Source organism: Pseudochaenichthys georgianus, unplaced genomic scaffold (assembly GCF_902827115.2).
Source record: "Pseudochaenichthys georgianus unplaced genomic scaffold, fPseGeo1.2 scaffold_963_arrow_ctg1, whole genome shotgun sequence".
NCBI lineage: Eukaryota > Metazoa > Chordata > Actinopteri > Perciformes > Channichthyidae > Pseudochaenichthys > Pseudochaenichthys georgianus.
In genome coordinates, this window is record NW_027263487.1 from 21,944 (window position 1) to 35,045 (window position 13,102).

General features: G+C 44.8%; 1 protein-coding gene across 1 annotated transcript; it reads left to right on the plus strand.

Moving 5' to 3' along the window:
- LOC117444858 (sortilin) lies at positions 1-12,277 on the plus strand. The gene is made up of 21 exons (XM_034080234.2): positions 1-559; positions 1,017-1,079; positions 4,222-4,298; positions 4,398-4,494; positions 4,877-5,044; positions 5,173-5,246; positions 5,469-5,515; positions 5,901-6,037; positions 6,123-6,206; positions 7,229-7,289; positions 8,634-8,786; positions 9,289-9,386; positions 9,505-9,604; positions 9,718-9,892; positions 9,993-10,186; positions 10,591-10,783; positions 10,870-10,983; positions 11,062-11,209; positions 11,305-11,411; positions 11,708-11,825; positions 11,938-12,277. Exons 1-21 carry the CDS (start codon positions 302-304, stop codon positions 11,950-11,952), a joined length of 2,481 nt encoding a protein of 826 aa, XP_033936125.1. The 5' UTR covers positions 1-301; the 3' UTR covers positions 11,953-12,277.
- Positions 12,278-13,102: the final 825 nt, after the last annotated feature.

The window sequence follows — 13,102 nt, forward strand, 5'->3', positions numbered from 1 at the left end:
TTTCTATTCCAACGTATTATCTCACAATTCGTCACACTGATTCCCACATCTCCTTTCTTGCATAGGTTGCAAACGGCAACAAGGTGCGTTTCCATCACTTGAAATGTAAATCCGTCTATACGTGCAGGTCACCTGGATGCGGGCAGAAACACCTGCTGGTAGAGGAGGCAGCACTTTTTATGTCCAAGCACGTCCCACCCCCATTAGCTGTTAGAGCTCAGCACAAATAACCGAGTTTCGGCTGGCATCTCGGTCACTGGGATACTTATTTTGGTGAGATCCCCTTATTTTCGCATCGGATATGATCTGGAGACTGGTGGTCCTCGGTGGGGTGTACGTCCTTTTCCTGGGGGCTGAAGGCAGCAGCCGCGGGGGGAGGACGGTGACTTTCAGCCGGACTCAGCAGGATGAGAGCCAGGGCCAAGGGCGCGCACGCCAGAGGAGGGGCACAAGCAGCTCCTCTGGGACCCCCAGGCCTTTCCACGGTCCTCCTTTCACCTCCTGTCGGACCCCCCTCACCCCTGACGAGCACAGGGTTCTGGATGACAATACGCAAGAGGTGAGGTGTGTTTGAGTTAAATATTGATATGAAGCTGAGAGGCTTGGTGCATATATATGCATTATACATTTGCAATAACTACCTTTAATTAGACATGACAAATCAATTTCAGAGCACAGATTAACTTTTTCTAGGACAAAAAGTTATAATCTTTTCTTGCTTCTTTTACATGTTTTCATTGTTCCAGAATATCTAAATTAAGACGTTTCTGAAAAACCACAATTAAGTAGTGAAACTGTGAAAGAAACAAGTGGAACCAACAATAAACCCAAGCATGATAATGATACTAAATAGCAACTGTTTAAAATGATAAAATGACTGTTTGTTTATCATATTTCTCAGCCCATTCACTCCATTTGCCATCACAGGAAATGGGCATTTTGTATTATTTAATCAATCGAGTTCTTTTTTACTTTAGAGATGCTGTTACATGATTATCTCTTCATCTCTCTTCCAGACAGGGTTTAACGGGGATGATGGCGCCCATGTGATTCTCACATGGGTGGGCGATGGTACAGGGGTGAGTGTCTAACATTACCAGAGGTCAGATCATTGTCATCAACACACTGTGCTGTCTACTTGACAGAAACGTGTTTGGAAGGTCTTATGTTTGTAATTTCTTTATTCGTAAATATTATATTTCTGAAGTTGTTCTTTGAAATTTTTTTCTGAAATACAGTTTGTGCCCATACTTAGAAAAATGTCTACTCAGATTACTATATATTTTATAAAATCATTTCAACCACATTGTTACGATGTGTGAAGCAGGTAGGACCCAAATGCAGATTAACGTGAAAATTCCTTTATTTCAAGGCTATACTAACAAAGACAGAACAGAACACTCACCGAGGACAAGCCAAATCACAAGACGAACCGACAGACAGAAAAACCAGAACTTAAATACACACAAGACTAATCACACAAACAAGACACAGGTGAGGAGGGAGGAGAAAACACAGGGGCCACAGGTGAACACAATCGGGTAATCAGACACACCAGGGAAACTAACGACAGGGAACCACAGACAGATCTAAACAAGACAAAACACAACACAGACAGAAAACCACAGACAGATCTAGACAAGACAAAAGGGGGGTCTCCGGCGGACGGCCCGGGGGCAAGGCAGAGTTTGAAAAGGGGGTTATGGAGGGGCGAAGGCAGTGGCAGGAAGAGTCAGGGGGCCGGGCCCGAGGGCGAGGAACGCGGCACTCAGGGGGCAGGGCTCGAGGGCAAAGACCGCGGCTCTCAGGGGCAGGGCTCGAGGGCGAAGATCGCGGCTCTCAGGGGGCCGCGGCTCTCAGGGGGCCGGGCTCGAGGGCGAAGACCGCGGCCGGGAAAGTCAGGGGGCCGGGCTCGAGGGCGAAGGCCGTGGCTCTCAGGGGGCCGGGATCGAGGGTGAAGACTGCGGCTCTCAGAGGGCCGGACTCTCAGAGGGCCGGGCTCTCAGAGGGCCGGGCTCGAGGGCGAAGACCAGCCAGCTCCGGAGGCCGGGCAGGAAGACGCTGACGGGACAGCGCCGGAGGCCGGGCAGGACCCGGTGTCGGAGCTGGTGGGACAGGCCTCGGCAGGATCCCCCACGGAAGAGGACCAGGACACGGGATTGGCAGGAACCCTGGCAGGAGAGCAGTCGGCGGGACCTCCAACGGGACAGGACATAGGGTTGGCAGGACCCCCTGCAGGAGAGTAGTCGGCGGGACCTCCAACGGCACAGGACATAGGATTGGCAGGACCCCCGACAGGAGAGTAGTCGGCGGGACCTCCAACGAGACAGGACAAGGAGCTGGCAGGACCCCCGGCAGGAGAGTAGACGGCGGGACCTCCAACGGGACAGGACAAAGGGTTGGCAGGACCCCCGGCAGGAGAGTAGTCGGCGGGGCCTCCAACGGCACAGGACATAGGATTGGCAGGACCCCCGGCAGGAGAGTAGACGGCGGGACCTCCAACGAGACAGGACAAAGGGTTGGCAGGACCCCCGGCAGGAGAGTAGTCTGCAGGGTCTCCAACGGCACAGGACAAAGGGTTGGCAGGACCCCCGGCAGGAGAGTAGTCGGCGGGACCTCCAACGAGACAGGACAAGGAGCTGGCAGGACCCCCGGCAGGAGAGTAGACGGCGGGACCTCCAACGGGACAGGACAAAGGGTTGGCAGGACCGCCGGCAGGAGAGTAGTCGGCGGGACCTCCAACGAGACGGACAAGGAGCTGGCAGGACCCCCGGCAGGAGAGTAGACGGCGGGACCTCCAACGGGACAGACATACGATTGGTAGGACCCCCGGCAGAGGAGTAGTCGACGGGGCCTCCAACGGGACAGGACATGGAGTTGGCAGGACCCCCAATGGAACCTCCAACGGACCAGGACACTGGGTAGGGACTTGAGACATGACTCGAGAGGGGACTCGAGAGGGGACTCGAGAGGGGAACCAAGGGGGAACTCGAGAGGAGACTCGAGAGGGGGACTAGAGAAGGGAACTCGAGGAGACTAAAGCAGGGACTAGAGCAGGGACTAGAGGAGGGACTAGAGGAGGGACTGGAGGGGGAACTCGAGAGGGAACTCGAGAAGTGACTAGAGGAGGGACTTGAGTAGGGACTAGAGATGGAACTCCAGAGGTGACTAGAGAGGGGACTCGAGAAGTGACCTGAGGAGGGACTAAGGAAGGGACTAGAAGGGGAACTCGAGAAGAGACTAGAGAGGGAACCAGAGAAGGGACTATGGCAGCTGGGGCAAGAGCTGGGTCTGGAACCATGGCTGCGGGGGCCGGAATTGAAGCCAGAATCATGGCTGTAAGGTGGGGTTCTGGAGCCGGAAACATGGCTGCTGGGGCCAGAACTGGGTCTGGAACCATGGCTGTGTGGGCTGCTAGCCTGGCCTTGCGACGACTCCTCTTAGCAGCCGCCTGAATAAGCCAGACGAGTTCCGGAATACAACTCCAGGACAGGAGCAGGAACTGGGGCAGAAGCACGGGTTGACTTCAGGCGGAACCCACCAAGGCGTATGGTGCCAGGTTGGGAATTGGGAGACATGGAGATAGCATGCCTGGGGCTAGCAGGCCGGGAATCAGGTTTGACCTCAAAGCTGCCAAAAAAGTCCTCCACCCACTCGGGTAGCAACTCCCTCAACCAGGGCCTTGAGGTTACCTCCTGGCGTGCCGCAGAAAAAACGGACTGCCCCTCTTCACTACTGGAGGCATATTTAAAGTCATTCCTCAAACATGTCAAATTGTACTCCACCTCGTACAAACTGTCCGCTGGGTCCATTCTTGGTCTGTTCGTAATGTTACGATGTGTGAAGCAGGTAGGACCCAAATGCAGATTAACATGAACATTCCTTTATTTCAAGGCTATACTAACAAAGACAGAACAGAACACTCACCGGGGACAAGCCAATTCACAAGACGAACCGCCAAAGACAAACAGAAAAACCAGAACTTAAATACACACAAGACTAATCACACAAACAAGACACAGGTGAGGAGGGAGGAGAAAACACAGGGGCCACAGGTGAACACAATCGGGTAATCAGACACACCAGGGAAACTAACGACAGGGAACCACAGACAGATCTAAACAAGACAAAACACAACGCAGACAGAAAACCACAGACAGATCGAGACAAGACAAAACACCAACACAGACAGATCTTAACACACATTGCTGTATTTCCTAGGTCGCCCTGGTGCTATCGACGTTTAGTGCTCCTATAGATTCTTTCATGACCGGAGGCTCCTCACGACTTTACCGAAGGTGAGTAAGGATCTCATATAATATAAGAAATGTCATGAGCACCACAGCCCATCTTGATCACATCTCAAACATATAACAAATTGTATTTTCTCTCATCAGCACGGATTATGCAAAATCCTTTCATGACATTTCCCATCGGATCAACCACACCTTCATAAGGGAGGAGTTTGAAGTCAGTGTTGGACCTGGGAGCTCTGTAAGTCAAGAGTAGAGAATCCGTTGTGTGAGCACTTAGAGTTTGGGGAAGCAGACATGTTGCCATGAGTGTTTGAAATGGCCTCACAAAAAGTGTGACGACATCTCTGCTGTCTGATGATCTGGTGCCACATCTTCTCTCTTAAACCACTTAGTTTAGCCTTTTCTGTCCACAAAAGTACACCCATACTATTTATATTCAAAATGTGGATGTTTTTATACATATTTTCTGCTTTCTCATTATACATTTGGTATATTTGTGAACTGAGGAAGGTTTAAATGTTAGAGTTTAAAGATTAGAATGTAAAACTGTATTTTTCTTCTGACATACATGTTGCTTTCTTACTACCAACTTTGCATGTCATGTCTGTTTTGATTGACAGGTGATACTGACAGCAGATATACCGGTGGTGGATCACCCAGGAGGGATCATCTTCACCTCCACGGACGCCGGAGCGACCTTCAAGTTCATCCAACTTCCCTTCCACCTGGCTCAGCGAATCACGTACCACTTCCTCAATCCTGACTACCTCGTGGCCCTCAGCATTGATGTTAGTCACACGACTTTATGTGGTGGTCTTCCTTGCTCTGTGTAAAATACTGGGCAATATTATAGCATTATTCCTCCCCACACCTTAAAGTGAAGGTAAACACTGCTCTGTTTCTTCCTGACTTCCAGGGCAGTCTGTGGCTCTCTCTGGACTTTGGTGCCAAGTGGACAAAAGTGCATGATGGAGTGCATTCCTTCTCATGGTGAGAAATGAAAGGCAACAAAACCACACACACCAAATGACAGGCTCTAAAAGAAAGCATATGTTAGAAGAACCATGTTTTGTAAGGTTTTGGCCAGTCACACAATTACAGTTTTCCTTTGAGAAAAAGTATATTATACATGCAGTGTGTTTTGTTGTGGCTAAGAATGTAAATCATCATTTTTCATGTTTGTGACCTTTTTTAACTTTGTTTTTCTATAAGGGGGGCTGGCATTGATATGTTCTTAAGCTTCAGTAGAGAAGACACAGGTAAGAAGTTATATGAATATAAACCCAAAAAAGTATAAAATGTAACCTGTTTTTTTACCTGATCATAAATGTTTTAGAACATTACAACTTTGTGATGCTCAATACCAAATCAGAGAAAAGATAACATCTGCAACACGCCAGCATAAACATGATTAAAAACAATAGATAGATAATAGATAGAACCTGGGATTACAGCATGCATTCTATATTCGATTGAAAAAAGGCAAGAAAAGGTAATAAGCAATCAAAAACAGCATTCTAGATATGTAGTTTTCCCCTTTCCCTAAAAATAAAATGCTTGATTAAATGAAATCAATGCGAAGAATTTGTGAATAAGAGTCCTGAGTGTCTCATTTCCTGCCACTAAGTCTTCTTGTTGCCGCAGTTGAGACAGATGAGAGGGGGGATCTCGTGCTGAAGAGGACAACAGATCTGGGGAAGACCTTCACCACAATCCATGAAAACATCTTCAGTTTTGGCTACATCGGAGCCTTTCTCTTCTTCTCTGTGATGGAGGACCCGGTAGGTTATACTAACCTTCCTGTGTACACGCATATTAGCCAAATCACATACAGTAAAAAGGCAATGATGCATTCTGTCCCCCCAGAGATCCCCCCGTGTCATGTATTTCTCATCAGACCAAGGAGAAACTTTCAGTCGGGCGCTGCTCCCCTCAGCCTCCACTGAGCAGGTGAGAAACTATGCATACTGGCAGAGACTTTAAATTACTCTATATGTAGTAACTAAAGGGAAAAAACATTAAGTCTTATTTTCATTTCCTTTCTATTTTCATAAGATAAGATGGACCTTTATTGATCCCCGTAGAGAAATTCAGTTACAGCAGCAAAAGATAAGAAAGAAACACAGATATTATACATGGAATATACACCGGCATATTAAGAATAAAGTAATAAAATAATAATAGAAATGTATTAACAGTAAGAATAGAAATAACAAAAATAGCGTAACTTAAATTCTGATCCAGTGAATGTACATATACAGATATGTGAGCATGGTAAATATTTAAAAATGGCCACAATCACCAATCTGATTTACCTCGCTTTTTTAATATCAATGAAGCCCAGAGTATCAAAATCTAAACTCTTGTAATGAATTCCTAGTCAGACTAGTGTTTACTTATTCTTTGTATGGATAGTTCCTGATTACAATCATCATTTTGCCAATTTAAGACTATTTTATGTAGGCAACATTCTGCTATAGCTACTTCTGATAAAGCAACATTTATTATTTGAGAGCCTTGGCTTTTGACCTTTTCAGTAGTATCAAAAGATTATAACAAATACTCTGCCATACCACAGGGAATGTGCAGATGGTAATATAATTATCCCTTAGTCATGTTTCTCTCACACGATGAGTCATCCTTGATGTCTGGAACGTTTTAAACTCTCAGAGCATGCTTTTTATGGTTATTGAGGTGGATTTGTCTTGAGTAAAAACATTGATGGCAACATTTCCTTTTTTCAACACCAACTGAACACACATCTGTTCTGCATGGCGAAACACCCACCCACATACACACACACACACACCTTGTTGACAGCACAAACACACAATCTCTCTCACGACGATTAGCCAAGCTTTTTTGGCAAAGATCAAATTAGTCATCATAAAGTTGTTTATTCATTAATTGCAATTACAGACTTTCTCACCCGCATGTGCTCTATAACTCTATATGAACGCGTGTGTTTTCAGTTCTACTCCATTCTGGACGGAGATGTAGATATGCTCTTCATGCACGTGGACAACCCAGGAGGTAATACTTTTTATGAAACAAACTTAAAATCATGCTTGACACATATTTGCAAATGTTGCGAAGAAAACAGGGCATTATGTATGGCTCTCTCAGCCCCTTTTGTTGTCATGGAAAATGTTAACGGTAAAAGCAGGACTGGTTTTGCAAGTTCTCCGTGTTGCTGACACATCATTCCATCATACTGTGAGTGTGTGTACATACAAGTCCAGCGGCCCGGCCTTGTTCCTTTAACCCTCCCCCAGCTCGCTTTCTTATTCACCTGTATTTCGATTCCCATTCTCATATTTCTAATTATTTATTTCCCTGGCAAGTACACATACAGTTAGTGCTGTATGGGTTTAGGTGATGGCACTTTTGTACTGCTGAGATCAATAGGAGGGGTATGGGGTAGAGGGGCTTTATCTTTTGTTGGGATCAGGGTGACACACACACACACACACACACACACACACACACACACACACACACACACACGATGACTTGTTGTTATTATGCTGATTATGTGTGTGTGTCAGCGTTGCATTACTTGTTCCCAGGTGCTTACTCTCTTTGAAGGTGACACACCTCACTACATTCAATTAAGGACATTGACCTACTAAGAAAAGTGCACTCCAACATTTATTTTACAATGAGACCAAACCTGTCTATGGATGTCATTTTTTGAGCCCCAACAAAAGTTAACCGACTACAGCTGATTGCTAAAAATGACTAGTGTTACTTAAGCAGCCGTTTTCACTATGTTGTACCAAACAACCCCTGACTCACATTTCCAAGAACCTATGAGACCCAACGGGACTGTGTGTTGGATTTCGTTTGAATGAAATAAAAAATAAAAAACTCCCTTGGGTTTGGTATGTGAAACATTTGTTGCTCGCCACAACCCGAGTCATAAAATGCTGTTTTACGCTGAGGCCGTAACATATTTGGGGGCTCGTGATAAGGCTGTCTTGGGCAGGTGGCAGTTTGGTGGTGCAACTTTTTACTGTGCGTTGCTGTTGTGAAATCAAGTGTGGGAAGCAGGAGTTTTCCAAATGATCACTTTAGATGAACATACAAAGTGTCATTTGAAACGTTGAACCCTTTACATTGATTTCCGAATGTTAAACGGTAAATGGACCGCATTCATATAGCGGAACAATGCTGAAAACGTCAATCTGAAGCCTTTGATAAGAGGACACATTTTGAAAGTGTTGTACTTAATAATTCCTGACGTCTGCTTGGACTGCCTTCAACCATGTATTTCCATTAAACTACATATGCTACTGGCTAACTTTGTCCCTTGTCATTAGAAGTGTCATCATGTGTCTTACTAAAGCCTTCCTGCGGTTTGCCGTTTCCTCACAGACACCTTCTTTGGAACCATGTACACATCAGATGATCGCGGTATCTTATTCTCCAAATCACTGGAGCGCCACTTGTTTGATGGGCACTGGAAGAGCGACTTCACCAACATCACTTCACTGAGAGGAGTCTACCTGACTAATAAACTAGACAAAGGTAGGTTATTTTGTGTGGAAACTAATGTGATTGCTCAACTAAAAGAAACATCTTAGTGTGAAATGTATTATCCCTTTAATGTTGTGGTCCAAAACTATTACAAATGCATTATTGAGCCACACAATGGGTGACATGTTCCTTGATCAATATGAACATTGGCAAGTTAATCCATTGTTCTTGTACTGTAAATACTCCCATCAAATGTTTATTATTCCTCCAGTACTTGAACAAAGTACCACCAAAAGCAAAATACAGATGCAATACTTACTTATGTTGAGTTAAGTTTGTTAAGAACTACAGTGCACAGCTATTTTGGGCCTTTACAAATAGGAAAAATGTTATTTTGTAATGTAAACATTGCTGGTTTTCGTCCATTTTTCGACAATAAAAAAAGTACAACAATGCCAGCCTTTCAGCTAACCTGTCACCCAACCATTTAATCACTTGTTTCAGTTTGAGAAAATACTGAAGTATTACTTTCATGTGTTTTTTTTTGTTGCAGATGGCCGTATAAGATCTGTCATTTCCTTTAATAGAGGAGGGATGTGGAGACAGCTTAACAAACCTGAGAATGTGGAATGTGAAGATCGGGTCAAGAATGTATGTTATAATCAGAGAAAGAGTAAAACCCAGTGTGCCCACTTGCAGTACACTACGTGTTTACCTTACTATCGTACAGGTTAGTCTGTCACTGAACCATCACATGTCTTTTTCCCAGTGCAACCTTCACATTCATGGAGAGCACAGTCGTAGGAACCGCATCGTTCCCATGGTGGCTCTGTCTGAGCCCACTGCTATCGGCCTGGTCATCGCTCATGGTAATGAAACAGTATGCCTTTTCTTTTGCAATTATGACAACATTTGGATATGTTGGGTAACTTGTTCTGACTCTTAAGTTATAATTATTTTTGTGATCTTCTCTCTTCTCCAGGTACAGTGGGTGACTCTCTGTCATCGTCGCAGCATCCTGATGTGTTTGTCTCCTCAGACGGGGGTTATAACTGGAGGGGGACACTGAGGGGTCCTCACCACTACAGCATATTGGACTCTGGGGGTCTCATTGTGGCTGTGGAGACTCGGCGTGAAGGACAAGTCAAGACTATCAAGTACTGAGCGGATCCTTTGACTTTATGCCCACTGAAACCAGTATTATTTAGCCTTTTAGGGCAGAATGTTCTACCATTTGCTATTTTTTCTTGTTACCAGGTTCTCCACAGACGAGGGACAGTGCTGGAAGTCGTATAACTTCACCGAGCAGCCCTTCTTCTTCGCAGGCCTGGCGTCTGAGCCGGGGACTAAGGCCATGAACGTCAGCGTGTGGGGGTTCAGGCCTGAGGAGGACGGCCAGCCGATGTGGGTGGTCGTCACCATCGATTTTCAGAGCCTCATTACAAGAGAGTGTGAGTCAAAAGGCCTTCTTTACAATATACTCCGCTCTGCTCACATATATCACTCCCTGGGGGTAGGTGCGTCAGCAGTGAAGTGGAGCCGGATAGCAGTTTCTCATTACGGAAACTAAACAAGCCATTACCTGGGACTTTCCATAGTCAAATGACTAAGAACCTGTGAGACGTAAAGTAACAGTTTGTAGGATGTGGCTCCATCTAGTGGTGCAGTTGCAGATTCTTAATGGGCATATAAACATTTCCTTTTTTTTGGCCTATTTTGACCACACTTCTAGTAACATATGTATTACAGGGTTACCTGGTTTGGAAATCCACTTGAAGTATTGCCAGGTCATAACTAGCCTCTTTTCTTTGTTGATGACGGTTGCATTCTGATTGCTCATGCTTTGATTCTTCAGGTAATGACCAGGACTATGAGGAGTGGTTGGCTCATGCTACAGACGAAGGAGACTTGAAGAGAAAGGGTTGTCTCCTGGGTGTCAAAGAGACCTACAGGAGGCTAAAGAAGAAATGTGTGTGCAGAAATGGCCGAGGCTTTGTGGTTAGCAAGAAGCAAAGCCCCTGCCTGTGCACCAGAGAAGATTACGTATGGTACGTCAATTTGTTTTAGATTCTACATATCATGACATACTCAAACCCCAAATGTCATGGAAAATAATCCTTGTATTTCACAACAGTGATTACGGCTACTATCGGCACGTGAACACGTCAGAGTGTGTGAGACAGAACGCTGCAAATAAAACCCTGGAGCTCTGTCTGAATGGAGAGGAGGACGAGCTTCTGACAGCTGGGTAATAACAGTCCCTCCTTTTTAAAAAGAGGAAACGGGACTCCTGTACATGCTCACACACGTCTGACTGTGTTTGTAGGTACCGTAAGGTCCCGAGTGATCGGTGTGAGGGGGGATTCAATCTACAGCTGGCAGTGCAGACAGTCATCAGACCCTGTGGTGTTAAACCCAGCCTCGGACCACCACCTGCCAGGTCCCCGTCTCCAATCACACACTTTGACACAGCGGTCAGTTGTTGCTCTAACGAGTGTGTGTGCGCACCTTCAGTTGTTCCTGATTTTTTTTTTTTAAGGAAAATAACAGTTATTGTGTTTTATTCCAGCGAGAGAGGCTAGTTTTGATCCTGGTATGTGCCGGAGCAGGAGTCATCGTGTTGGTAGTTATCGTCTCCGCCATCATCGCTGTCAAAGGGGTGGTTCAAGGAACCAGGTAGCCACACACACACACACACACACACACACACACACACACACACACACACACACACACACACACACACACACACACACACACACACACACACACACACACACACACACACACACACACACACACACACACACACACCACACACACACACACACACACACACACACACACACACACACACACACACACACACACACACACACACACACACACACACACACACACACACACACACACACCTACCTTTATGCACCCAATGGTAGCTGACCACTCTGGTTTGATGTCCCCATCTACAGCTCCCCAGTGTATCGTTTCTCCAACCTCCGGATTCAGGATGAAGATAACAGCATCACTGTGGACCTTGAAAGCGCAACCAGCAGCAACGGCACAGTCTGCCCACAGGACTCAGACGACGTAAGAGCTATTATCACTTGTTTTATTCTATAACTTTTTATATATTGCTTTTTAACTTGAAAGATTATGTGATTTTACCATATGTATATACGTTGTTGTTCTTATTTTCCAGGATCTTATTGAATGACACGTGACCCATTTATATGGATTCAATGAACTTTTCAAATTCCTCCAGCAGAGCTGAAAAAGACTGCACAATGCCTTTTGTTGGAATAATGTTGTACTCATCATGGAGGGTTCTGAGGATTGCAGGACAAGCATGAGAATGTCTTTATTTATTGAGCTTGCACCATTTCACTGTTTTATTTGCTTAATCTTATGATTTGTACAGTTTTTTAAATTGTAATTTCCTTCTCTGTTTGCACCACCATTTACTTTCTCTTTTAATGTGAAAACAAATGAATAATCCTAAAAATGTGCATTTATGTAAAACGTTTTTTTTTTAAATAAATATACAAAATATTAGTATATGTTTCTTACAGTTAAATACATCATGATGATTCTTAAACTTACAATAAATCTCTGGGTCGATCAATCAAAGGACACTGGAGGCGCTGTAACGCCATCCCATATGCTTCGAAGTGAACAGAGAAGAAGAAAAAGCAGGAAGTCAGGGTGAAGGAAACAAAGATCCCTTAATAGTAGCATGTCTCACTCGTAAAAACCTGCCCACTTTTACAGAGAGTCAGAACTGTGCATGCGTTAAGGCACAATTTCACACAAATAAACATCATCACACCAACATCTTAGCTTGAGCCTCACAAATAGCCATCTGCTGACCACAGCAGCAAACACATTTACACAATAGTATTAAAAAACAAATAAGGCTAAGAATAAGTTCCCATATTACCATAATGCAAATAAATACAATCACATAAATGAATACATCGGTTTTTTTTCCCTTCACAGTTGTATACTTGTCAACAAGAGATCAACAGCATGAACCGCTCCAGAGTTCGCAAGCAAGCGATCCGAGACCACCTATTTTAGCGGACCAGAGTCCGGTTGTTTAGTTCACTTAAGAGGTCTCGGATTGTGTTCATCTACCCGCTTTGAATGGAAGATAAATTGTGATAAAGTGTTGTTTTGGTTCATCAATATTATCTAGTATTTATTTCACTTAAATATAATGTTTTATTTTTTTAAATAAGGGTTAAAAACGTGCTCTTAGATTCTGATTAGAGCTAGAAAACAAACAAGAACCTACAGAACTGCCTGTTTGTAGGCTCTTTGATTTCTCCGACAGAGTGGAGCATCTTCCCGCCTCTTGTCTCTCT

Bases quoted from the DNA above. Each gene is read 5' to 3' on its own strand.
- LOC117444858 (XM_034080234.2), top strand. From the start codon at position 302: ATGATCTGGAGACTGGTGGTCCTCGGTGGGGTGTACGTCCTTTTCCTG. The intron at 10,187-10,590 runs GTGAGTCAAAAG...TTGATTCTTCAG, and splicing joins GAGCCTCATTACAAGAGAGT to GTAATGACCAGGACTATGAG. The intron at 10,984-11,061 runs GTAATAACAGTC...CTGTGTTTGTAG, and splicing joins GACGAGCTTCTGACAGCTGG to GTACCGTAAGGTCCCGAGTG.